The sequence below is a fragment of the Gossypium raimondii genome, chromosome 7 (genome assembly GCF_025698545.1).
Source record: "Gossypium raimondii isolate GPD5lz chromosome 7, ASM2569854v1, whole genome shotgun sequence".
NCBI classification, from domain to species: Eukaryota; Viridiplantae; Streptophyta; class Magnoliopsida; order Malvales; family Malvaceae; genus Gossypium; species Gossypium raimondii.
In genome coordinates this window covers 42,996,728-43,021,627 of record NC_068571.1, presented here as the reverse complement: position 1 = coordinate 43,021,627, position 24,900 = coordinate 42,996,728, and the positions used below count along the sequence as shown (strand labels likewise).

The 24,900-nt window shown below is 31.1% G+C and overlaps 4 protein-coding genes across 5 annotated transcripts; 1 reads left to right on the top strand and 3 right to left on the bottom strand.

Annotated features, from left to right (window-relative positions):
• Positions 1–964: 964 nt before the first annotated feature.
• LOC105789699 (probable WRKY transcription factor 31) lies at positions 965–3,133 on the bottom strand. Its single transcript, XM_012617065.2, has 5 exons — positions 2,654–3,133; positions 2,484–2,558; positions 2,011–2,397; positions 1,810–1,923; positions 965–1,730 (listed from the first exon to the last, which is right to left on the bottom strand). Exons 1-5 carry the CDS (start codon positions 3,029–3,031, stop codon positions 1,137–1,139), a joined length of 1,548 nt encoding a protein of 515 aa, XP_012472519.1. The 5' UTR covers positions 3,032–3,133; the 3' UTR covers positions 965–1,136.
• Positions 3,134–11,623: 8,490 nt separating this feature from the next.
• On the bottom strand, positions 11,624–15,379 carry LOC105789706 (uncharacterized). Of its 2 annotated transcripts, XM_012617072.2 has the most exons (4): positions 14,967–15,375; positions 14,174–14,840; positions 13,075–14,080; positions 11,624–12,003 (listed from the first exon to the last, which is right to left on the bottom strand). In XM_012617072.2, exons 1-4 carry the CDS (start codon positions 15,267–15,269, stop codon positions 11,859–11,861), a joined length of 2,121 nt encoding a protein of 706 aa, XP_012472526.1. In that variant the 5' UTR covers positions 15,270–15,375; the 3' UTR covers positions 11,624–11,858. The 2 variants fall into 2 exon arrangements, with proteins under 2 accessions (XP_012472526.1, XP_052489583.1); XM_052633623.1 differs by having other exon boundaries at positions 13,075–14,840; positions 14,967–15,379.
• Positions 15,380–16,487: 1,108 nt separating this feature from the next.
• LOC105789725 (hypothetical protein) lies at positions 16,488–18,519 on the top strand. The gene is made up of 3 exons (XM_012617093.2): positions 16,488–16,846; positions 17,177–17,200; positions 17,919–18,519. The coding sequence occupies exons 1-3, from the start codon at positions 16,654–16,656 to the stop codon at positions 18,242–18,244; spliced, it is 543 nt and encodes a 180-aa protein (XP_012472547.1). The 5' UTR covers positions 16,488–16,653; the 3' UTR covers positions 18,245–18,519.
• On the bottom strand, positions 18,459–23,919 carry LOC105789710 (condensin complex subunit 2). Its single transcript, XM_012617084.2, has 14 exons — positions 23,560–23,919; positions 23,241–23,342; positions 22,588–22,705; positions 21,892–21,962; positions 21,762–21,822; positions 21,483–21,683; positions 21,112–21,392; positions 20,878–21,022; positions 20,529–20,782; positions 20,400–20,433; positions 19,988–20,124; positions 19,652–19,762; positions 19,101–19,290; positions 18,459–18,690 (listed from the first exon to the last, which is right to left on the bottom strand). Exons 1-13 carry the CDS (start codon positions 23,815–23,817, stop codon positions 19,102–19,104), a joined length of 1,962 nt encoding a protein of 653 aa, XP_012472538.1. The 5' UTR covers positions 23,818–23,919; the 3' UTR covers positions 18,459–18,690; position 19,101.
• Between the last annotated feature and the right edge of the window lie 981 nt (positions 23,920–24,900).

Here is a 24,900-nt window from a genome sequence, read left to right as displayed (position 1 = left end):
AGGGTATTCTAGTCATTTTAGTTTTTTCCATTATGCTATTACACCTCCATTCCATTCAACCAAACACAAGATTACTATTACGCCTCTATTCCATTACATTCAACCAAACAATTGATTTGCTATTACGCGATCTATTCCAATACAGCGAACCAAACGTGCCCTAAATGTTGTAGATTAAACTTGTTGAATCAAAACTAAATTGACAAAATATGTAAACGTTACATGTTAAATTTGTTAATCAGGACCAAATCGAAATATGTAAACATCAAAAACTAAATTTATTATATCAATCAAAATAGTTGTGATTAATTATTTTTAATTGTTGATGAGAGGATGAAATTGTTTTACTTGTGTTTCCAAGTTATTTACATTCATTGAATTTGAACACACCCAAATATGGAGATTTATTTTTTAATTACTTTTTATAACATTATGATTAACACTAATATAATGATAATCAAAAGTGAAATCCATCATAACAAGTAATGGACAAACCATCATTATTTGAACATTTGGAGACGGATTTCTTGACTGTTTTTCTACAATTTCCCGTCGTTGCACCAAACTTCTTCAATATTTATTTATAATATCGAGAACGATATTGCTAGAAGTAATGGATTCGAATCTTGGATTGACTAGTTTTCATGAATAATAAAATTAAAATAAATTCAATATAAAACACAATGAATGAAAATCGAAATATATTTAAATCTAAGCTAAAATAGATATCACGACGAGAGTAATATAAAAAACCTAATTATACTGCTAAAACTTGAATTTAAACCATTAAATTACCAAATCCTTAACTATTACAATATAATCAATCTAAGATTTATATCTTTATTTCTATCCCAATTACAATTATTCCATATCCTTAAAGTGTAAGATATCACTTGCATTAACGCGTGAAGTCCTTCGTATTATTGTAACAATAATATATCAACTAATCGATACAAATAAATAATTGAATGAAATTAAATAATTTTCCCTTCCATTTTATATTATTTTCTTCACTTTGCATTGACATACTTTTTGGACCAAATAAGTCATTTGAGGAAACAATATTACTACACTACCCTCGTAAACATTTCTTCGTTTGACAAAAAATTGCAACAAAACTGTGTTTCATTGTTGTCCTACATTGCATTGCTAGTGTTAGTGACATTGCCATTGCTATTATGGCCATTATTGGGGTGAGATTCAGAACTCTCAATAATAGATGTAATAGCTGCGGCTAGAGCAGCGGCGAAGCTCGGGTCCGTCGCAATGGCTGCCGTGGCCGCATTTACAGTGTCAGCAATTGAATTTTGTTCACCCTGTTGCAGCCGATCCAAAGCTTTAGACATTTGTATACGGGAGAATTTGGACTGATTGTCAAGTGCCTGGCCGAAAACTTGAGGCACCAATGCGGCGGTAACCGCTACAGAATTGGCAACGTTGTAAGGCGGCGGAGGGCTCGAAAACGAGGACTGTGTTAAATCCAAGGTAACGCTGGGGAATGGAGTTGAAGCCGATATAGTAGCCATGGTGGAAGAGCAAGGCAGGAGAGTTGTGGTGAGGAGATTCGAGTTCATCAGTCCGTCGGGACTAGACGTTGAACCCGATACCAACATTCGTGCTGCTGATGACGTCGTCGATGCCATCGACATCGCCGATGGAGGCAAAGGGTGGTTGTGATTGCCTTCGTATGTGGTGATAAGAATTGTTCGATCTTCGGCACATCTCTGTACCTATAACATTAACATTAATCGACTATTTAAATGACGGTCACGGACGCATGCATTTTCGATTTTCGGTTTCCAATAGTACCTGTTTTCTAACGGGACAACCGGTAGCCATAGTACATCGATAATATGCTCGTGGACACGGATTTCCCTTCGCCATTTTCTGTCCGTACTTCCTCCATTGACATCCATCCGTAATCTTTCCGACAACCAAAATAATTAACCCGAATTAAAATCAAACACGAACAAAACACCAACAATCCAATATTAATCGCAACATATATACCATCGGAGCCTCTGATCTAGCTCGAACGGAAACTCGTGCTTTTCTCATGGCGGCCTCACTTTGATCAACATCGAATCCCGGACCCTTGTTATCACCACCGGAGCTATCTTCACGCTGGCTCTTGCCTTCCGGAGACGACGGAGACGACTCATTGGCATCGGCGGCGACAGCTAAACCAAGATCTATAAACTGTCTAGGCACTATTATTCCACCATTTCGTTTCTTATTTTCTTCATCTTCTTCTTTAGCTTTTCCACCATTTTTCATCATCAATGAACACAAATGAATCTTCATTGTATTATAGTTCTCAGTTGCCTGAATCAACATCTCCTTTAATCTTTCATTCTCAGCGTTCATTTGTACCAGCTTAGCTCGTAAAACAGCTACCTTTAAAAAAAACAATGGCACAGTATTATATAATATTATCAAATTCACTTAAAAAAAAAAGAAGAAGACTCAGTTTTTTTTTTCACCTCATTATTAGCTTTTTTATCTTCCATAGTGGACTGATCGGTACTGGTATTTGCAGTTAACAGATTTAGACCAATCTGAATATAAAAAAACACGCACACAAAAGATTCATCAATTCAATCCATTGAAGTACAAATTTAAAAGAGATATCAATGATGGGTAATTAACTCACGTTGACGTTAAGCTCAAGTCCGGCATCGGAAGTGTGCATGGAATCAGCAACATCGACGAGTTTATCGTTTTTTTCAGCGAAAAAATCCAGTTCACCGACGACCCTTCGTTTATCATCATCTGAGGGTAAAAAAGAAGGGCGAGTTTGATCGGAAAAACAGTCGAATTTAACGGGGAACCGATCGACGGTAGATGGCAGAGACATGTTTGCCGGCGTTGTTGTAGTACCAGAAAACATTGTTTTGTTGTTGTTGTTGTTGTTGTTTTTGTTGGTGTCTTTGGGAGTGTATTCGGGGAAAGAATTGAGGACAGGTGGGTTGTGAATTAAGAAATAGTTTGGGTCAAAATCAAAATTGGAGAGTCCACTGGTTTTCGCCATTGATGAAGAAGAAAGAAACAAAGAAAGAGATGAAGAAGAGAGTGTTTGAACGGTGCAGACTGCAGAGGACTCGGCAATTAAAAGGGCGTTAAGACCTTTAGAAGAAAGTGCGAAGTATTTAGTAAAGCATTTAACACTAGTTATTGTTTTTTTTTTTTTTTAGTATTATTATTTTTTAAAATATGCCCAGCTATTATACTTTTTCACAAAAATACAAAATTTAGTCCTTTTATTTTTAGTTTTAGGAATTATATCTCTACTTTTCAAAATTCAAAATTCAAGTCAAATTATTAACATTGTTAAATTTTGGTGTGACCTTTCAAAATTAACAAAAAAAAGGATACTTACTTGATAATAATGTATCAAAAAATTGACGTTGTAATGAACTTAAATTTAACAAAACAATTTTTACAGTGTTAACAATTAGACTTAAATTCTAAAACTTGAAAAATAAAGGGACTAAGTTCATAAAAACAAAAGTATATAGACTAAATTTCAAATTTATAAAAAGTACACAAACTTATCACATATTTTAACCTTTTAAAAGTTGTATGATGTTTGGAAATTTTGAGAAAATAATTACATTGTTGATTTGATTTGGTCCTTTGATTTCTTCTTATTACTTTCAAAATTTTAAAACTTGTGTTGTTTGCACTAAAATGGAATATGATAAATAAAAACTATTTAATGTTAAAAAAATCATGATAAAGTAACACTTATTCTTGAATTTGGTAATTTTTCATCTTAAATTTTAATTTTTTATTACATTTTCTCAATTTAGTCATTAAATTTAGATTTAGTTAAAATGCGATCATGCATCACTTTGGTTGAAATTTAGAATATCACATTATCATATTTTTAATTATTGTTTGATTTAATTTGGTAATTTTTCATCTTAACTTTTAATTTTTATTACATTTTCTCAATTTAGTCATTAAATTTAGATTTGGTTAAAATGTGATGATGCGAGACTTTGGCTGAAATTTAGAACATCACATGATCACATTTTTAATTATCGTTTGATTTAATTTACCAGGTTTAAAAAAAGTATCCTTTCCTCTTGCATCTTTAATTTTGATTATCTTTTAAAGCAAAATTGTATATTTATATTATAAAATATTAATTAGAGATTAAAATTTTGTTTAAATAAAAATAATTATTTAATACATTATCAATAAAAAATTTAACTCTAAAAATAAATAAATAAAACACATGTGATTTTTAAATTCTATTTATGAAATTAAAAGAATTTTAATTACAATATATTAAATACTAGTATTTAAATAATCGATATTATATATATATATCTATATCTATACCAACGGTGAACCTAAATAATACATGAAATAAAGGAAATAAACAATAAACAATAAAAACACTTGAAAATGATAAAAAATGATTTTAAAAACTCCATATAATAATATTTAAAATTACTTTTAAATTAAAAATTTTCAATGTATAAGCATATATATAACAAAATAGAATTTTGAATAATTTTAGTGATAATTATTTCCTTTTAAAACATTTATAATTTATTACATATGGATACATTCATATAGTTTGATTTAAATAAACTTATAAAAATAATATCAAACAAATCTAATCAAAGGGGACAGATGGCAAACAAGAAGAGTGGACAAAAATGTAATCCTAGTCAACTCAAAGGTGCTGGGTGAATGGATTGCCCCATTTCATACGCTAAAATCCTATTTTTTGACTTAATTAGTACTCCACGTAGGATTGGTCGTCATGGGGCTGGACCGAGGCTAAACGAGTTGACTCTGCAGGCTTCTTTTTTGGACCAATCCCTTACATTCACTTGCTTGACCACTGTATTAAAATATTGGTGCAAGTCGCTAAAAGATCCTTGTATTATAAAGATTGTATCAAATTAGTCCCTTTTATTATTAAATAGATCAATTTAATTCTTATACTATTAAAAAGAACCAAATCAGGTTAAATTAGAATAGATTTAACATTTACTAGTGTTAGAAAAATATATTTTATTGTTTAAAAGAGTTAATATTTTAAAGTTTTTATGGTTTTGTAAATGAAACCTTTCGTTTGAATTGAACTTCAATTGAAAAATAATACTTTTTAAGATATTTTTATACATTAAAAGTTAACTCTGTTACAATTTGAACTTATTTGACTATTCTCAACAATATAGAGACTAAATTAATCTATTTAACAATAGAGTGACTAATTGATACAAATCCTATAATACATGAATCTTTAAAGTACTTTAACCTTAAAATATTAGTATTATTTCATTAGATTTTTCAAATATGACATGGAGCATGTTTAAAATCCATAGACTAAATTGCAAATATGTGTGAGCACATTATATAAGAGGGTAGGCAATAGGCCCATAGCCTTGTGCCCCCGCCTTTTTAAAATAAGATTATTCAAAGTTTATGATTCATCTCTAGCCTCTTCAAACAATTATTTTAGCTTCGTCTTAGATTTTACTTATTATTATTTTTAAATAAGATTCATATGCATGCATGCGTATAATTTGAACCATATTTAACATCTAAATTAAGTGCCCGATTAATACAGTATTGTTAAAATGTTTTTGAAGTGTGTATACCAATTATTGAAATATATTATAAAAAAAACTTAATTATCCAAATTTAAATAATGTAGAAGACGTGAACAATAAGCATATTGGTTGCATTCCATTATAAGTTAAAACAAAGAACAAAAATACAAAGAGTTAGTGAAATGTAAGGAATTTCGGCCGCATTATTTGAAGCTTTAAGTCAAAAAGAGAGACAGTCTCTTCCTTTTGGTCTCTTCTCTCCACCCACCATTTCTTTTTACTTTGCTTCCTCATTTCTACTTATTTTTCTCATTGCTCTTTTTAAAGAAAAAAAAAAGTGTTAATAAACCTCTTCATCAAATGGTATTATCTTTGGTAAGGATTTTGTCTATTGATATATTATCATTTGGGGCTAGGTGCCGTGTTCAAATCTCGTTAAAAAGCATATGTTGAGATTTCTGTAGTGGGTAACATGTGTGCATGTACTATCCACTTCTTTAGGCATCTAATAAGTTGTTTCCACTCTGTTGAACTTGTAGTTTCTTCAAGCACTTATGCTATCAACAGAGTCGAGAAATAAAACTCCCACCAAAGACAATACCAGACGTTAGTATCAGTTTGGTTCAACTCAATTCGATTCTCGATTTTTCTATATTATTATTATTTTTTTTAGAATTTTAGACTTATTTTGACAAAATGAACTTTGTTTCAAGGTTTTTGAATATTATTTTACAAACTCTCATAGCCTTTTTCATGAATATTTCTAAACAATAATTCTTCAAGAACTTTTAAATTGTTTTCACTATTTTAAATATAGAGTATTTACTTTTGTCATAAAATTAAAATTTATTATATATTAAATAAAAAATAAACTTTAATTTCGGAAAACCATAATTTTTAAGCTTACAATCCATTAACCGTCTAAACAACTCTATCTAAGCCGGTTTTCAATTTTTTTATTCAACTGTACCAAATGTATTCAAGAACCTACCGATTTTTGACAAATGACACTTTAAATAGTTCTCTCGAATGAATAAAAAAATGTCGAAAAAGGAAAACTTGGTCTAAAAGGCAAATGATGTTTATAAGAAGACTTAAAGAGGAAAACTAATAAAAAGTTCAGAAGGAAGAGTGTAAAGTGAAATGGTGTGGAAAAAATATCAATTTTGAAAAAAATAAAACGTGATTCATTTGATTAGACCAAATTATAGAAATTAATGTTCTCTAATTTCTTTCTCTTAATGTGAACATGAATTGTAATATATTATTGTGTCATTTTATGACTATAACATTAATTACTTGGTTATTTAATTATATATATATATTCTTAGACTTATAATTTGATACTTAATTCAGTGTAATTGTACATATAAAATTTTAATTTTGATTCAATCATATACATTCAAAGAAATAAATATATTAATTTATTTTTATATTAGACAAATATAATTATATATATAACAGTACTTTTGAGAATTGAATCAAATTAAATGTTTACATCACAAAATAAGTTAAAGAATAATATTTGATGCATTGGGCTTGACAACACGACACATTAATTATAATTATAATGTTTTCTCAAGTTTTGAGTTTAGAATTTAGGGTTTAGTTGGAGGTGGATACAAGAGAGGCGGGTAGGAGCCTTGACCTCAAAATGATCAAATTATAAATCAATATAGGGAAAAATTATGCTTTGACCCCCATAATGAAAAAAGAAATTTTATTCAATCTTTTAAAAAATTACAAAACCATAATTTAATACATGATAAAATATATATTTGATATCTCAAAATTTTGTAATTCAATTTCGACTCCCTAAAAGAAATCTAAATTCGCTCTTGGGTCTAGCGATAATATTACATTTCGAGTTTAGAGGTAAGATTTTTTTTCGAAATAAAAGTTTAGGATTTAAGGTTTAAAGTTTAGGGTTTATGTTAAAAAAAAGTCCTAAAATTTCTTGGTATGCTTCTATTTTTATTTAATTTCTTCAGCTTTTCCAATTGGAGTCAAAAGAAGTATATGAAAATGGGAACAGAATCTAAGTTGGGAACTCATTGGTGGTTGACAATTAAAATCCATTTCAGTCTCACAACAAACCGATTAGAATAGAATGTTGTATTAAAAGTGGATTCAATTTATAGTAAAAAACACAAGTGTTAGGTATAGTATAGCATCAGCTATGGCTAATTGTTTTCTTAATAAAATACAAAATAATTTTTTTGGGTTGAAATTAAATTATATATTTTTACGATAGTAAAAATAAATTATGCATTTATAATTTTTAAATGATTAAATTAAATTTTTATTATTTTGGAGGATCAAAGTGAAATTTTATTATTATTAATTTAAAATTTTATAAATTATAAAGAGCGTAAACAAAAAATTCTCTATTTTAAGGAGCCGGGCCTTACCTGCTCCTTTGACTCGGATACCACCAAATTTCCACATGATTTTAGTTTTTTAAAGTGAAATTTTGCATTATATTTTTTAAATAACAAAAGCAACTTTTCATGTTAAATAATTAGGGGGGCAAAGATACTATTTTTTTTAGAGTTCTAAATGAGCTTTTATACCCGAAATTAAAATTTTTGATTCGAGTGCACAAGTTGGAATCTAATTTCGAAGGTTGAGAGAATAAAATCGAGAAACACGTGGATGGGTTTTTTTCGCATGTAAAAAACTCATGGTTAATCAAACCCAATTAAATTTTATTCTGAATTAATTTATAATTATTTTGAAAATTTTTATTATGTAAAATTAACATTTTATATTTAGAATTAGTGAAATAATTTAAAATACTATATAAAATTTATTTTTCCAAATATACATATTGATTGTTTTTATTTACTTGAAATTTAAAAAATATATTTAAAATTTACCGAATAATATTTAAAATCATCAAAAAACTTATTTTTTCAAAATAAAATTAAAAATCCCACACTCTAAAATTAATGTGAAAAATTGAGAACTAAGTTCATAAAATTCAAAAACTGAAAACAACCTAACTCAACCCCAACAATTCACATGTTTGAATTGAATTATGACTTTGAAAATGTAAATACCAAAATTGACCTAGTTCGGGATAAAAATTATAGGGTAAAATATACTAATTATCTCTAAATTTTGTTTAAAATTACATTTCGGTTCCAACTTTCAAAAGTTATATAATAGTCACTAACGTTACCAAATTGTTACAATTCATCACTTAGTTTATAAGTTTCATTAAAAGGTAACATTGCATCTTAAGTCAATGGGTTAATAGTTAATTTGGTCCCTGAGTTATAGTTAAAAAATTATTTTATGGTTTTAAATTTTCTTAACAATAATTATAAAAAAAGAGAAAAAATTAAGAAAGAAGAGGGCAAGAGAGAATGCCAAAATGTTCTATTATACTGATTGGGTTGTTTGATAAGTTTCAATTTTTGAAATTTGATATATATTTTTAATTTATAATACAAAGTGCCCAACTTTTCTAAAACCATTATTTCTTTTCTATAACTTCAATACTAAATTGAGTGCGATTTTGAGTAACTTCTAGTTTTAGAATTTGAATTTTTAAATTTATAATACAAAGTGTTATTCTTCTGCTCTAAACGCACCTTTTCTTCTCTCAAATTTCAAGTCAAGATTTTACTTTTAGCTATAAATAAAACATATATATTATTTTTAATGGCCTTGGAAGAACGGAGTTGACGTTGGCAAAGAAAGATGAAAATGAAGAGAGTATAAAACCATAAAGTAAATTAAAAACAAGTATGATCAAAGTGAATAGGTTTTAATGTTTTTCTTTGTATGAAAGTTTGAAGATTGTGATTTTTATGAGATTAGATGTGGAAAAGTTAGCTACAAAAATCTTTGTTTGTTCTTGTTGCAATTGATTTTTATTTATCCTTACATTTTTTTAAAACAATTTTACAATTATTCTTAAGAAAATTTTGAAAATATCAAAATGATTTTTAAACTATAATTCAAGATTAAATTGACCATTAACCCTTTCATTTAAGATGCAATGTTACTTTTTAAACAGAAGTTAACAACCAAGTGATAAAAATGTAACAATTTAAAACGTTAATGACTATTATGTAATGTTTTAAAATTAGATAACTGAAATGTAATTTTAAATAAAATTTAATATAGTTTATCCCATTTTTAATGATAAGTGTATATATTAGATGCAGAAAATTGGCGCATCATATTTGGGTTCACATTCAACATTCAACAACCAACAATTTTGGTTTTTATTTAAGAAAAACATGTGACTATTTAACTTCATGTCACCTGTTTATTCTATTTTATTTATTATTGGTTTAAACCAAGCTTTCAATCAATTGGCATTTTAATTTAAATATATACAATCTGTTTTTAATTCAAATTTATGATGTCTTTTGTAACTAAAATTATTCATTTTTATTTTTCTAAAATATAATAATAAAGAATATATTTCATTTAAAATATAAAAATTAATATTTAATTCACTAACCATATAAAATGTGTAGTAATAAAGAAAAAAAACTTAGGAAATGTGAAATAAGATTGCCCAATAATTAATTGGGCTGAGTGGAACTCAATTCCACCATATGCGAATGGGATTTTATATTGTACTTATAACTGTAAGTCTGTAACTTTAAAAGATCAAAATAAAAACCTTGAAAAAATATTAATTTAAAACCATGTGAAAAGTTGTAGTTAAATTATACGTAATTAATATAAAGCCGGTAAATGGTCCATTTATATCATGCATGTTGAAAACGGGATTAGAATTAAATTATATATTTTATGATAATAAAATATAATTTTATTATTTTAATACTCTATATCTTTATAATCTTTAGAAGATTAAGTCAAATTTTTATCATTTTCAGGGGACTAAAGTGTAATTTTATCATTATTAATTTAAATTTTATAAATTATAAAGAGCCTAAATAAAAGTTTTTCATTTTAGAGGAGATCGCCTTGCCAATCTCTCTTAAATCTACCCCTGGTTTTCAAGTTTTTACATTTGACTTTTTTTTTTGGATTAATGGTACAATTATAATATTAAGTACAAAATGAAAATTTAAATATATCTAAACTCAAATAAGAATAAATTTAAAATAAAATTCACATAATATATTATATTATAGATATAATATCAATGCGTTTAAAAGATACTACGTAGTTAAAAGAAAACATATCTTGCCATATGTTAAGTGTTAATTAAATTAATGTCATGAATCAATTACACATTAATAGTTAAAATACTTAATTAATTAATAGTTAAAATACTATTGCTTTACAAATTAAATTATATTACTTTAAAGGTATTTTTATTTTTATTTTATATATTTATATAAAAGGAAAAATGAATACATATACTAAAATTTAAACTCAATTCCTCTACCATTTCAATCAAAATCTCATTTATTTTTATATTATTTTTAATAAATATATATTTATTACATAATTTCGTTTTTCACCCACATTATGAATATGAACGCCATGATCTAATATTTGTTATATCATTTTAATATGCTTATGGATATTTGTACTCATATGATCATTAATCCAACTTTTAGTAATAAAAGTACTATGAAGGCCCCTATATTAAGAGTAAGAATCGAATTGCATTTTTTTCCTCTATTAAAACTGAACAAATTATCCGTTAAATCAAAAATAAATCAATCTTTCTATTAAAATTCAATCCATTTCTATTATTAAAACTAGTCCTTGTACGTCAACATAATAGACACATAGTACGCTTTTTAACACTACAAATGAAAAAAATTAATAGATAGAACCAAATTGCCATTTAAACTAACATGGTCTAATTGACCAATTTGCTATGACACTTCTATCACTTTTAACTGAACCAAAAAAGTCTAGAAAAGAAATTGAAAGACCCAAAACAATATTTGCTAAACTAAATTAGTTTTATAAACTTTAAATTTTTAAACAATTCATGTTTTAAGCAATTTGGATGTAAAATTTCAAATCCATCATTAATTAAAAGCATTTTACATCCAACAAATAATTAAACATTTACCTGAAAAAGCAATTTAACAAGATCCTAAAAGAAGAAAAAGACATTTTAAAATTCAATAATTGTTTCACCACACATTCAACTAAATAATCAAGGAAGAACAGATTGAACAAAAGGCAACAACGACCACCACAGGATACAAGAAATAATACAGATAAGTAGACCAATCAATGCTACAATACAAGGCAAACAACCAAGATCCAATAATATAATAATAAAACTTGAGAGAGGGGCAAAAAAATGGCTGCCAATCATTTAGAAAGTTAGCTACATTCATCTACTTTAGTAGGTACTGAAAGATTGGTTTCTAACATAAATGATAGATCATGCATTTGTGACATCAATACCTCTATTTCTTCAGCTTTTGAACCTCCTGTTGTTGCATTGGAGAAATCTTCATCAGCCATCCTGAAACATGTGAAAGCAAATATGAGAAATCTCCTCAGATTTTCAAATCTTCCCATATTCGTGGAGTCGTCACCCCGTACCTTAGAAAAAAAAGGGATAAATATAAAAACTGTACATGAACTTTAAACCAAAGTGCATTGTCATACATGAACTTTGATTTTGTGCAATTTTATACATGAAATTTTAATTTGATTTAATTTTCACAAATCACAAATAATATTATTGAATTAGAACCATTTTATGTTGATATATTACATTCACAAACAATTATATTAATCCTGCATGAAAATAAATGAATGTATTCATTTTTTAAATGTGTACAATTGAATCGAGATCAAAATTTCATGTATATAATTGCACCAAAATCAAAATTCATGTATCAAATTACACATTGAACCATAGTTCATGTATAAATTTGATATTTATCCCTAGAAAAAATAAGAGTCCAGTCACCATATAAAACTAACAAAACATGTCCTCTTAACCATTTTCAACATCCATAATTTTTATTATTGGATTTGGCCTCTAAATTATACACGTTCTCTCACCTTGATATCTAAACTTTTTTTGTCCAACTTTGGTACTTGAAACTAGAACTTTCGTCTCAATTTACCCCTAAAAATTAAAAGGTTGCCAATAAGAACTTGACAAGTGACACATTCTTATTGGATGCAAATAATTTTTGGGATAAAATGAGACAAATGAAAGTTCAAGTACAAGAAAAGGAATATAGTTCAAGAGTTAAATCGTGAGTTAAAAGCCTTTTTTTTTTTTTAAGAAGTTAGATCAGCATTTAGCAAGATACTCAGAATCTATTTCTAATTTGGCTTTGAGAAAATAATCATTCTAGTTACTCTCTAGAGTTCTACCTGTTTTGCATTGTTTGTTCTTCCCAATATATTCCCTCAAATATTCCAAATAACCATAAAATAATTGAGCAAAAACTAATCATTTGTAATTACCACAATGAAATAGAATGTTCAGTTTAGGGTAATGACACAAAACAGTTTAGTAGGATACTTTAAATATTCAGTTCTGTAGGAAGGAAACTGACAAAGCAAACATACGTACCTGGCTGAAATAGGAGCTTCAGGCCAGATGATATCGATGTCGGTTGAGCAATTCTGATTACTGAATGCCCCTGAAAACAAATCAGTTTGTTTTGAAGAATTACTCGAAGGGTCTTTTGCATCAGTTGAGCTAGTAAAATCATTCCAGGCAGACAAGTTGTTGTTATTATCATCAATAGTAACGGCTTGTTTTGAAGAATCACTGAGAGGATCTTGCTTAGTAGTTGAGCTTTTGAAATCAGACCAATCACTGAACAAATTGTCTGTTTCCTCAATCGATTTTTCATCAGGTGCCTTCTTGTTGCCTGTTAGCAATTGATCATCTGGAAACCAGTTAACATCGATGGAGGAAGAATTATGAACACTATTAGCTTTTCCGGAATCCATGATATCACCAGTTGCACCCAAGTTTTCAGCTTGATGAATTAACTTTGAGCTCGAATTACTCCATAGATCATCCTGAAACCAGCTGTTTGCATTAGACGCGTTGGAGCTATCTTTTGCTTTCATGTCAAATAAATCATTTCCAGATGCAAAAACCGTATCAATGTGATCAGAAAGACCGAGTGAGGAACCTACAAAAGGATCAGATGCTATGGGTCCCACACGATTATTTTTAGAATTAGCAGATTGGAAGTCAGTGTCCCATCCCGAAAAGGGGTCACTATTCTTTTCTTCAGTAGAACTAGTATGGATGCCATGTTCTTTCGAAGAACTTATTGAAGAATTAAGGATGCTCGAACTTTTAAAATCATTCCAAGCTCCAAACAAATCTTCATCATTGGTTACACTATTTATATTTGCTAATATCTCACCATCCTTATTACCCACATTCTTGTTGAATTGCTCAGTATGATGAACCGTCTTTGAGGTGGAATTACTCCATAGATCATCCTGAAACCAATTACTACTGTGGGATGAAGTTGTGTTATCTACTGGTTTTCCCTGAAACGAGTCTCCTGTTCCAAAGACACTATCCATGTGAGTAGAAAGATCGGCAGAAGAACCTGCAAAATGATCAAAAGATTTGGATACCTCATGGTGAGTTTCAAAAATAGTAGATTCAGAGCCAGCCTCCAATCCAGAAAAAGAATCACCACCTTTTTCATTCATTGACTTCAAACCATCGGCATCCTGGTCCGAAGAACCTTGTGCATTAGTGGAACCCGTAAAATCATTCCAATCATCATCGTCATTAATAGTTCTTTCACCAAGGGTATTGCTGATGCTGCTTTGAGCTTGATCACCCGAAGTGAAATTACTCTTCAAATCACCTTGAAACCAGTCAGTCGTTTTGGATTCCGATGAAGTTTGATTGCGTTTATCTTTTCCATCAAATAAATTCGTACCCTGCCCGACAACCGCATCATCAATATCGGAAGAAATATCTTTCGAAGAACTTGCAACAGGATCAAACGACACGGTGCTAATAGCACCGTGATCATCCGACTGAAATTCAGCCTGCCAACCGGAGACAGCACCACGCGATTCAAGCACATTACTTCCAGTAAAACCGGTCCCTTTCTTTACCGCCGACGTCCCTTCCGAGGGAATTGAAGCAGAACCCTCTTTTCTTTCAACTAAAAAATCATCCTCAACATCAAATCCAGCCAAATTCAAAGTATTACTCTTTCTCAAACCAGATTCAAATCCCTTAAACTCTACATCATTCCACTTTATTTCTAATCCCAAAATATCAGATAAGGCAAACTCCTCTCCACTTCCTTTATCCTTTCCATCCCCATCTAAAGGCTCCCCCACATTTTCCTACAATACCCAAATTTCACCCAATAAAAGAAAATCCAAAAAACAACTAAAACAATAAAACCCATCATTCTATTACAATTAAATAACATAAACAAATAAAAAAATCAATAGAAAACAGTGACTTACAGATCCATCCAAGTTAAGTGAGTGAAGGAACCATCGGTACCCAGAAGTAGACTGGAATTTGATCGGCGGAGGCGGTGTCTCGGTGGGGCGTTTGCCGCAGAAAATACAAAGGATGGAATCGGAGCCTCGGAGGAGACGAGATTTGCAGTGGATGCAACGGCGGCGAGGTGAATCGCTGGTCGAGTGAAACAAAGGGAGACCGGGAAGCGATGGGTCGGTCGGATCATATGAAGGTACGTTGGCTTGCTTGCGAAGTGAGATCTGGAGTTGGGTTATTAAATCTTTGGGGATTTCAATAGCCATTTTTTTTTAACGATCTTCTTCTAGTTCTCTCAGTTTTGTTGTGTAATGTCTGATCTCATCGGCATCGATTTTTTTTCATTTCAATGGTGAGCCGATGTATAATGAACCGGTGGTGCGGGAGATTCGGTTCGTAACGTAACGGTGTCGTTTTTCAAAACAGTTTTTTTTCCTAGTCTTGGGGTTGTATTAGGGTTTCTAGGAACGGCCCAATTTCGAGTTGGATCTTACAAATAAAATGTTTTAAATTTTAGTCTAATTTTATTGGATATTAATAGGGTAAATTACACTAGTAGTCACTCAATTATTAGTAAATTTCTTTTTAATCATCTAACTATGAAAAGTTACAAAATAGTCATTCAACTATTTAAATTTATGGTTACAACTTCCGGCTGACAAACAATAATAACTTTAACCCTTAATATTTATACATTGTATTAATTTAGTCTTGATTCTAAAAATCAAATCCTTATCATTTATTTGTTAATCAACAAGGTTAAGGATAGTCCAAGTTTTGACTCAATTTTAGTTCAAGTTTTTATTCGATTAATTTCACATTTGTATCAATACTTAGGTTTAAATTCAACATAGCTTTAGCAATAATGATTTATTTAAGTCTTTAACTTAAAAAATTATTTTATCTCTTCATTTAACTTTTTTTCTTTATCTTTTTAATCGTTGAACTTGCGTTGTTTGTCAAATCATCCTAAAATGGATGGAAAAGTTAATATCTATTATATTTTGTTGACATGGCATCCATGTGTATGCCACATAAATGGTTAATTAATTTTTAAAATAAAATATTAAAATTACTAAAATTATTTAAAAACATAAAAGTTGTAAAATTTATTTAATAATATTCTATAATTTTAGAATGTTTATATGATATACACATACGCTATCACGTGAATAAAGTTAACAAACGTTAATTTTTCATTTATTTCAAAATACTTTGACAAAAAATATTAATTTAAAGACTAAAAAAGACGAAAAATTAATGAAAAATTAAAATAATTTTATCTGTAAAATTAATTAAAGGATGAAATAAATTTTATGGTGAAATTCGAGTAAATGGGATCGATTGTTCAAGGTAAAGGCCGTATTTACTTACCGTAAGACAGGCTTGTCGGTGCACGGCCCATGCCAGCCATGACCCTACGCGTTTAAGCCACAACAGTTTCGTACTCTCTTTAATGCAAAAACAACTGTCAAAACATCGTTGAATAATAACTAGTAATCAAAGTCCAAAACAAATCAACTTTCGATTACCTTTTTCTTAACCTCAAATCGATCTCTGAATCTATACAAAAAAAACTAACCAAAATCTATCTCCATTTCAATTTCGCACTGAACCCAAAAAAACCAGAGTCCCTTTCTCAGAAAAGAGATGGCAATGAACCATGCGGCAGCGGTGAAGGTGGGGTTAGGTTTACTAGGTCTATGTTTATTCGGCTACATAGTTGGTCCACCACTATACTGGCATCTCATGGAAGGCTTGGCTGCCGTCAGCCGTACTTCCAACACTTGCCCCCCGTGTCTTTGTGATTGTTCTTCTCAGCCACTTCTCACACTCCCTGAAGGTATATCTCCAGATCTGGGTTCGATCTCGTTTCTTCAACCATTTTTTTCTCTTCTTTTCAATTTTTATTTGATTTATCCTGGATTTCATCAATTTCCCAAGCTCGAAATTTACACCTATGGTAGTATAACAACATAGTTTGGTCGATCTGAAATCAAATTTTCTTAAAGAATATTTTATCAAAGGAAAGATCTTTTTAACTTAACACACTATTGTTTTTGTATTAGCATTCATCGTGTTACTTGCTCTGCAATTATATTGTTTATTTTCTTTTTTTTTTATTGGTCCAAATCTATGCTAATTTTGTGATTTCTGTCTTTAATTTGTGCAGGACTGAGCAATGCTTCCTTTGCAGGTTAGTTTCCACTTTCTATAGCCACAAGGGCTTAGGTTGAAGTCAAACTGAGTTGGACCTAGGGGTGTAATCAAGCCGAATCGAGCTCAAATACTGGCAGCTTAAAAGTTTGATATTCGGCTTGAACTTGATTGAACATTTAGCTCAAGCACTCTGCTTGAGATATAATCAAGTTTGATTATCAATTTTCGTACTAAAGTCCAAATTTGAGCTCGATTAAGCTCTTAGCTTGATAAGACTCGTGAGTTGTTTGTTCTAAGCATTACTAGCTCAAATTTGATTTCATTGATGATAACTCAAGTTCAGCTTGATAATTACCAAATTGAGTTCTTAGTTTTTTCTGAAGTTGAACTTGAATAACTTATTAGCACCAATATCTCATTTCCATCCTAATCGGACCCCATTTCAAGGGCAAACTCTCACGTAGCTGTTTTGTTTTTCAATTCATAAGTTTTAAGTTGAAAGCTTTACTTAAAAGAATATCAAATTTCTTGCCACTTGCATTTTTTTTCCATTGATATGATTGAATGCAAGAGTAACATTGTCCTATATATGATCAATTCGTGGTGCTGCTATGTTTTATGAGATTACCGTTTTCTTGTGCTAATTAAAGAAATGTGTGAACTACAAAGTAAACGATTTATCCTAGGTGATATTGGTACATTTAGATTCTTTTATATGGTCAGTGAATTGAAGGTTGAATTTAAATATTCTACAGATTGCGCAAAGCATGACCCGGAAGTGACCGAGGATACTGAGAAGAACTCTGCAGAACTTTTAATGGAGGAACTGAAGCTAAGAGAAGCTGAAGCTTTGGAAAGTCAGCGACGGGCCGACATGGCATTACTTGAGGCTAAGAAGATAGCATCACAGTACCAAAAGGAAGCAGACAAGTGCAATTCAGGTATGGAAACATGTGAAGAAGCAAGGGAGAAAGCCGAAGCAGCACTGGTAGCTCAGAAGAAATTGACAGCAATGTGGGAAACACGAGCTCGTCAAAAAGGGTGGAGAGAAGGGGTTGCCAAATCTCATACAGACTCGTAAGGTAACATTCAAGCTGTCCAAATGACCCGTCATTGCCTCGTAAAAGAATTTCAAACAAGAATTCCAGAGTCAATCCTATAGGTAGTCTTAAGTATAGTTACCCTTGTTTTCTACGGAGCCAAACATCGTCATCCATTAAAAAGCCCAAACCTGTTCGTGTTCTCAGTGAGCTGTTGCTCTTGTAAGATCATTTTTAATTCTTTCGGCACTCCTGTAAGACTCTTGAAAATTATTGTGATTCTTCCTATGGAGAAAAGAAAAGTTGAACTACAAAACTTGTTTATGGTTCTATTGGAAATTTTCTTGAACACTACATTCCAATGCAGAATCATAATATACAATAATCACAATCACGAGTTATATAGGGTAAAGTACCATGTAGGTTCCCATGCGAGGAGCCAGATTGCATTTTGTCTCCTCTATTCAAAAAATAGGTTAATTAATCCCTACACATAAGATCAAGGAATAAATTAGTCTTTTAACATACAGGGACTAATTTGATCATTTATTGAGTTGAGAGGGACCTCTGTGGTACTTTTACCATTATATAGCAATTATATCAAAATTCATGTAGTTAAAGTTCCAACAATAGGCAAAACCCTCCCATCAATGCTAGATATAAATCATTATGTGGCAAAATCAACATAGTTTTGAAAGAATATTGGGATCGTGAGGTACAGAGCATCAAAGATTTTAAGCAACTCTACGTAGAAGTATGAACAAAATCAGGGTTACAACACTTTCAGAAGCCCCAGCAACTCAGTTGTTGCTGAGCTACTGGATTTAAACAAATATTATTTTACAAGCAGTAATAGTTTTGAGAGATGATTTAAAATCGACTCAGTAATGTGCTTACCTTAGTGAGGAATTTGTATACCGAGATCATCCATGTCGGGGCGACCATGGATGCGCAGTCCATGCTCGTTGGCCAAATGTAGCAAGCATATGAAACACAGATGAGGGGAGATTTCCTCGGTTGTTGCAGCAGCTTTGCAATCAGCAGGAAAGTTTGCCAAGAGATGCTTGAATGATGTTTCTTCAGGGCTCTTTACAAAAGAAAACATGTTTAAAGTTAGAATTCTTCAGGGCTCGAAAGTTATATTCCAACACGATAACAATGCGGAGAGTGCCTCAAGTTCTCATTTAATGACCAACAATCAATCGAATCCGAAAACATCAATGGCAGGTAACAGTCAGTGAAAGAAATCAAATTTCTAAGGAATCAGACAAGTTCTCATTTCATTATCAGTTATTTCAGTGTTTGCACTGCCAATGGTGCAAAGAACACAGATGAATTTAACTGCCTACAGGTGCAGGCAAAGCCAATTCGGGGAGATTCTAACTGCTTAGCATGTAAGGAATATAACGATAGTAAGAATGTTACAAAAAGGTAAAGAAAATTGATACCTGAAATGATGTTTCAGGAGTTTGTTGCATATGGTCCCAAAGAGTTTCTTTCAAAGCTTGAACATCGACTTGTTTAGAGGTCTTATCATACTGAACTTCAATCTTACTAACCTGAAAATGAGATAAGAAAAATGAGAACCATAAAAAACTAGCAATGAACTACACATTTAATGTATGAGATAATTCAGGGCCTATTATCTAAACCCTCAAAGCAGTAGTTGAGGTTGTAATAACTAAAAATAAAAAATACAGTCCCTACAACTACTTGTTTCACTCTAGAAGGCACCATCAAGGGCTAGCATGGAGAAACCCATAAATAAAGGCTAAATGAACAACCTGTCGAGGCTGAGAAACAAGCATGCCGGAGTCATCAACATCGCTATGATCAACTTCATTGTCAAAACCACCAAATGCACTTTGTTCATCCCAGGATGGCTGTGGACCATAATCATCAGACTGTTCCCTTGATTCATCTGAAAATCAAGAAAGGTTTGAAGATAAAAACTACACCATAGCATATCAGTAAATGTTTTACATTTTATCATCAAGATCCCTTTTTTTTTTCTGGCCGCAAGCCGCAAGGCAATATGTAATAATCTATTAAAAACAAAACAAGACGAAACCATTAACATGAACATTTTGAAAAAGCAAGGAAAAAATTCTGAGTATGCATTACTAGACTGCTTGGCTGTTCATAAACATTCAAGAAAAACACTACCTATTTGAGAAGTATCAATGAGAGAATTACCTGACAACTTCCTTCGCCTCCTCCTACCAAGGCACTGCAAAAGAATGTCTCTAATTAAAACCAAGTAAAATAATGAGAAGAACATTGAACAAGTCAGATTTTAGTAGCAAACTTGTGGTCAAACATTACCATCACATTGGGTAAAAGAAACAATTTCACAAGATCCTCAGGTTGATAGTGGCAATCTTCAGGAAGCTTTGTATTACAAGGTGCTCTGTTAGAAGGTAGCAGTAATGATTTCAGATTTTTGGGAGGAGCAAATATGTCTAGCAATTCATCATCCAAGGCTTTTGTGAAATCAATATCGGGCTCAGTTTGTTTCTTATTTCTGGCTTTCTTTGTTGACGCTACTGTATTTTCTTCATTAGGGACATCCTCGGAACCTATGGTATTCGACGCTCAAAATTATGTTATTGAACTATGAAAGGTAAAAATGTTGATAAAATATAGCACTTGCCACTAGCTCCATGACATGTACCTTTAGTTTTTCGATATTTCCAATGATCAGGACCGGCCCAAGCATTTTGTTTCAAAGGAAACCCCAAGCTCAAAAACAAATATTCATCAACCTCTTCAAATTTGTCATCTGCATCAGGATTGTTGAAAGAAAGTTGCTCTGTATCCTGTGGATTTCAATAACAATCTATGAATGATAAGCACACAATTCTATTCTTAACCAATGCAAACTATTAAGAGAAGGAAATATGTTAACCTTGTGATAACTCGTAAAAGTTGGCTCCACTCCATTAAATTCCTCATCAACAATGCTTGGCTGGTCATCATGGTCAAAACCATCAGTTTCAAAACTCTCAAATGCAATACCACTAAACTCATTTTTATTTGTAGTATCAGCTTGGTCTTCTGATCTCTGACTGCAGGAAAAGTTATCCAGTGGCCTTCTGTTATCTTCATCAAATTGATTGACTATGTTCTTGAGAGTCGGTGAAATCTCATCTTTTGCTTGCATGTTCGATACCATACGCTCAATGTATTCTGTAAATAGATCAAAGAATGATGGTAATAACAAACCCACTTTTCTCAAATAAAGATGTCAAAACACACCAAGGAAAACCAAAAGCATACCTTCAGCAAAAGATAGATCAATTGTTTCAGATACATCGTATTGATGTGAGCAAGGAATTTCCTTCCCTGGCACTTCAAATGAATCAAAGAGAACCCTACATCCAGCATAAACACCAAGATTGTTCAACAAAAGACCTTTGGCTCCACCTTCATCAAATTGTGCAGATGTTTGATGATATAGAGGATCCACTGCAAAGGCCACTGAAAACAAAAAAGATGGTGTTATAATCAAAGCTTGTAACTCATTCTGGAATCAACATTGTTGGTATATGTGATTACCATCAAATTTCTTTACATTAAGAGCCTCAAAAGAAGATTCCAAAGTTGATAAAGGTGACATCTGCATACATAGACAACCCTTAATGTATAGTTTTGAGTTATAAATTCTTTAAATTCTAAGACCACAAACCTTTTTCTCCGTCTCTTTCTTTGCATTGACTTTCTGTGCGGTTTCAGCATTGTTATCCTCTGTCAGAGAATCTGGCATTGCAACATAACATCACATTTAGCTAAAATCTTGCAGGATAAAGCCGAGCACGTCAAAAGATGAGAAAATTCTGACCATAACCTATTCATACTTTCCATGAAAAAACTTAATGATTAGTCTGCATCAGTTGAGGTTGGTTCAAATCCAATCTTATGTAATCATTATAGAACTTTGCATCATTATGTTAGACTTAAAGTAGATTTTCCTTTTTTGGCTAATCAGACCTGAACTAGATGAAACAGAGGGAAATCAGAAACCTTGAAGTAAATGAATGTCTTAGATAGCATAGGTGGATTAACTGTGTCTATTTATTTGCTATCTGCTATCTGCTACATAGTTTATAACCATAGAATATAGAGTTTATCAACAACAATTCCAACAACACTAAAATCTTCAACAATAGCATGGCTTTGTACAGCCTCTTGCATGTCATGCTGTGCAATAGAGAACATTATGCCCTTACCATGGTTTATTCCTTTATTTAATAGGTTTGGAAAACCGAGAAGCTAATCTGATGACAAGCAAATGCAATAAAGAGCTTACATTGATAAATATCATCGGACATACAAACAGTGACGGAGAGAAATAAGGTAGCTATCAGCTTAAAAGAAACCTAACCTTGCTCATTTTCATGACCTGCTCTGTTTATCCCACCCAGAACCTTGTATGCTTCTGAATGAACCGAATCCACCCTCAATGAGTAAATCTTAACACCAGCTTCCAGAGTACAACTGGCCTGTACAAAATTAAATGTAACTCAATCATTAAACATGAAGAAACGATGATAACATTATCAAACATTATCAATCAGTCAATCCATGATTTGTTCGACAGTTTTTGTCCAAACATTTCTAACAATTTTGGCTTTCTCGATTATGAGCTGACTCATCAATATTAGACAGGACATGAATACAGAAATATCTCTAAATCTATACAAATTAGTAATGTATCGAAATTCATATAAATATAAAATAGCGTAAATACAATTAAGAAACGACAAAATACAATGTTAATATGATACAGGTGTTGTCAAGTCTAGTAATAACCAAAGGCTTCAGCTCAACATTTGCATCGGAAATGGATAAAAAACAACATATCTCAAAAAACTTCTTGTTTCAGACTTTCAGTATTAGCATCAATTTAATTCGGTAGGATTGCTATAACATTATCCGTAACTAAAAGAAAATGCCTTCTCCAATAAATAAGCAACAACGATGCAACATTCTTTACTCTAGTCTAAACCACCTAATATAGTTCGTCTATAAACAAACCTTTTGAAAGTTCGTCTCCACATCATTTTCTCCTTCAACCTTGATAATATCGCGAAGATGATCAATTAAATTCAGCTCCCAAGTATTCTTTTGATTAATTTTCTGCACCCAAAAAAGAGAGGAAAATAAATTAAGTACACATAAAACGACATCGGAACAATTCAACCGCCACCACTTACAAATTTCTTGATTTCAAAAAAAGAAAAGAAAGCACAGACTTAAAATGTATTTACTTAAGTCTCAAAAAAAAAAAAAAAAAGAACCGTCATCTTCCTATAAAAAATTTGTGAGAGAGAGAGAGAGAACTGAAATTAGATACATTTTCACTGGCCAATTTGATGCAATTTTGGAACAACTCGAGAATCTGGTCTTTAGCGAGGCAAGGATCGGGATCAGTAGGCGGCTGAGCAAGGGGAGTTACGGGCTTACGGCGGATGGCTGCGGCTCGTGCGGCTCGAGCCTGCGCACGCTCGAGTTTGTCGTCATTAGAGCCTAAGAAGAAGGGACTTGTGGGGGATTGGATGCGAACAGCCATAGGGATCCTTGGCCTAGGGTTAGGGCTTAGTGCTTCGGCCATTGGCTTTTCTTCTTCAACGGTTCACCGGAGCCTGGTTTCGAGATTCTGTATTTGAAATTAGGCGAAAAGAGAACAACAATAAAGAATGAGTTTTTTCTTCTCTCTTTCTTTATCAATAAAATAATTTATTTTATATCTTCTTTTCTTTTTCCCTCCAATTTATGGTTTGAATCTGAAAGGGTAACGGGCAATTTTACGGTGTGGTTCTACGTTGCGTGCGATGTCAGAGATCAATGAATCAAGACCGTTCGTTTATATTACCTTAAGCTCTCTACTAAGGTAGTACCGCACGATATGGTTTGATTTAAAAGTAGCATTTTAAATGTATCGATATTTTTAGAAAATATTGAAAGTCAAAATTTACTTTAAGGATAAATGGATTTTAAATAAAACAACAAATTTTACCCTTTATTAGTTATTTTTATATCTTTTAACTTTCATATCCAATAAATTTTAATTAAAAATAATAAAATTTTAATTAGTTATAAAAACATTTTAATGATTATAAATTGTAATATATTTTAATACAATACCTAGAACTATCTATAGTCCCTTCCTAACCCTTAAATAGGAGAATAATGCGCTTCAGCGCACTCGAACCCATAACTCCCTGCACTGGCAACAATGCCAATGTCAATTGAGTTAAGGCTCCATTTATTTCACTAAAAATGGCTTCCGAAAAATGACTTCTAAAAAATAACTTACTTTTCTGGAAAAACTAATATTTTTGATGTTTGAATAAACCTGTGTAAAATATTTTATGTTGTTTGGCATATTTCCTGAAAATATTTCATAAAAGCTATTTCAAATTAAATAAACATACATTTGAGATTTTATTATCTTTTCATTATTTAATTGAGTTTATTTTATATATATAAATTTATATTTTACATTGTTTTTGCATATATTAAAATTATTTTGTTAAATTAATGTTCATTACAACATTATTTTTAGTTATATAACTACTAAGTGAGTATTTTTATTTAAAATGTGTCATCAACAAAATTGACAAAAAATTAACAATGTTAACATTTGGACTTGATTTTTAAATTTGAAAAGTAGAGGATTAAATTCTTGAAAATA

Excerpts from the sequence above, each read along its gene's own strand:
- LOC105789699 (XM_012617065.2), bottom strand. The coding sequence starts at position 3,031 with ATGGCGAAAACCAGTGGACTCTCCAATTTTGATTTTGACCCAAACTAT. Across the intron at positions 2,559-2,653 it reads GACTTGAGCTTAACGTCAAC|ATTGGTCTAAATCTGTTAAC; the intron begins GTGAGTTAATTA and ends TTTTATATTCAG. Across the intron at positions 1,731-1,809 it reads GTTGTCCCGTTAGAAAACAG|GTACAGAGATGTGCCGAAGA; the intron begins GTACTATTGGAA and ends TTAATGTTATAG.
- LOC105789706 (XM_052633623.1), bottom strand. The coding sequence starts at position 15,269 with ATGGCTATTGAAATCCCCAAAGATTTAATAACCCAACTCCAGATCTCA. Across the intron at positions 14,841-14,966 it reads CACTTAACTTGGATGGATCT|GAAAATGTGGGGGAGCCTTT; the intron begins GTAAGTCACTGT and ends TGGGTATTGTAG. Across the intron at positions 12,004-13,074 it reads GAAGCTCCTATTTCAGCCAG|GATGGCTGATGAAGATTTCT; the intron begins GTACGTATGTTT and ends CACATGTTTCAG.
- LOC105789725 (XM_012617093.2), top strand. The coding sequence starts at position 16,654 with ATGGCAATGAACCATGCGGCAGCGGTGAAGGTGGGGTTAGGTTTACTA. Across the intron at positions 16,847-17,176 it reads ACTTCTCACACTCCCTGAAG|GACTGAGCAATGCTTCCTTT; the intron begins GTATATCTCCAG and ends TAATTTGTGCAG. Across the intron at positions 17,201-17,918 it reads GAGCAATGCTTCCTTTGCAG|ATTGCGCAAAGCATGACCCG; the intron begins GTTAGTTTCCAC and ends AATATTCTACAG.
- LOC105789710 (XM_012617084.2), bottom strand. The coding sequence starts at position 23,817 with ATGGCCGAAGCACTAAGCCCTAACCCTAGGCCAAGGATCCCTATGGCT. Across the intron at positions 21,963-22,587 it reads AGGTCATGAAAATGAGCAAG|ATTCTCTGACAGAGGATAAC; the intron begins GTTAGGTTTCTT and ends TTGCAATGCCAG. Across the intron at positions 21,393-21,482 it reads TGATCTATCTTTTGCTGAAG|AATACATTGAGCGTATGGTA; the intron begins GTATGCTTTTGG and ends ATCTATTTACAG.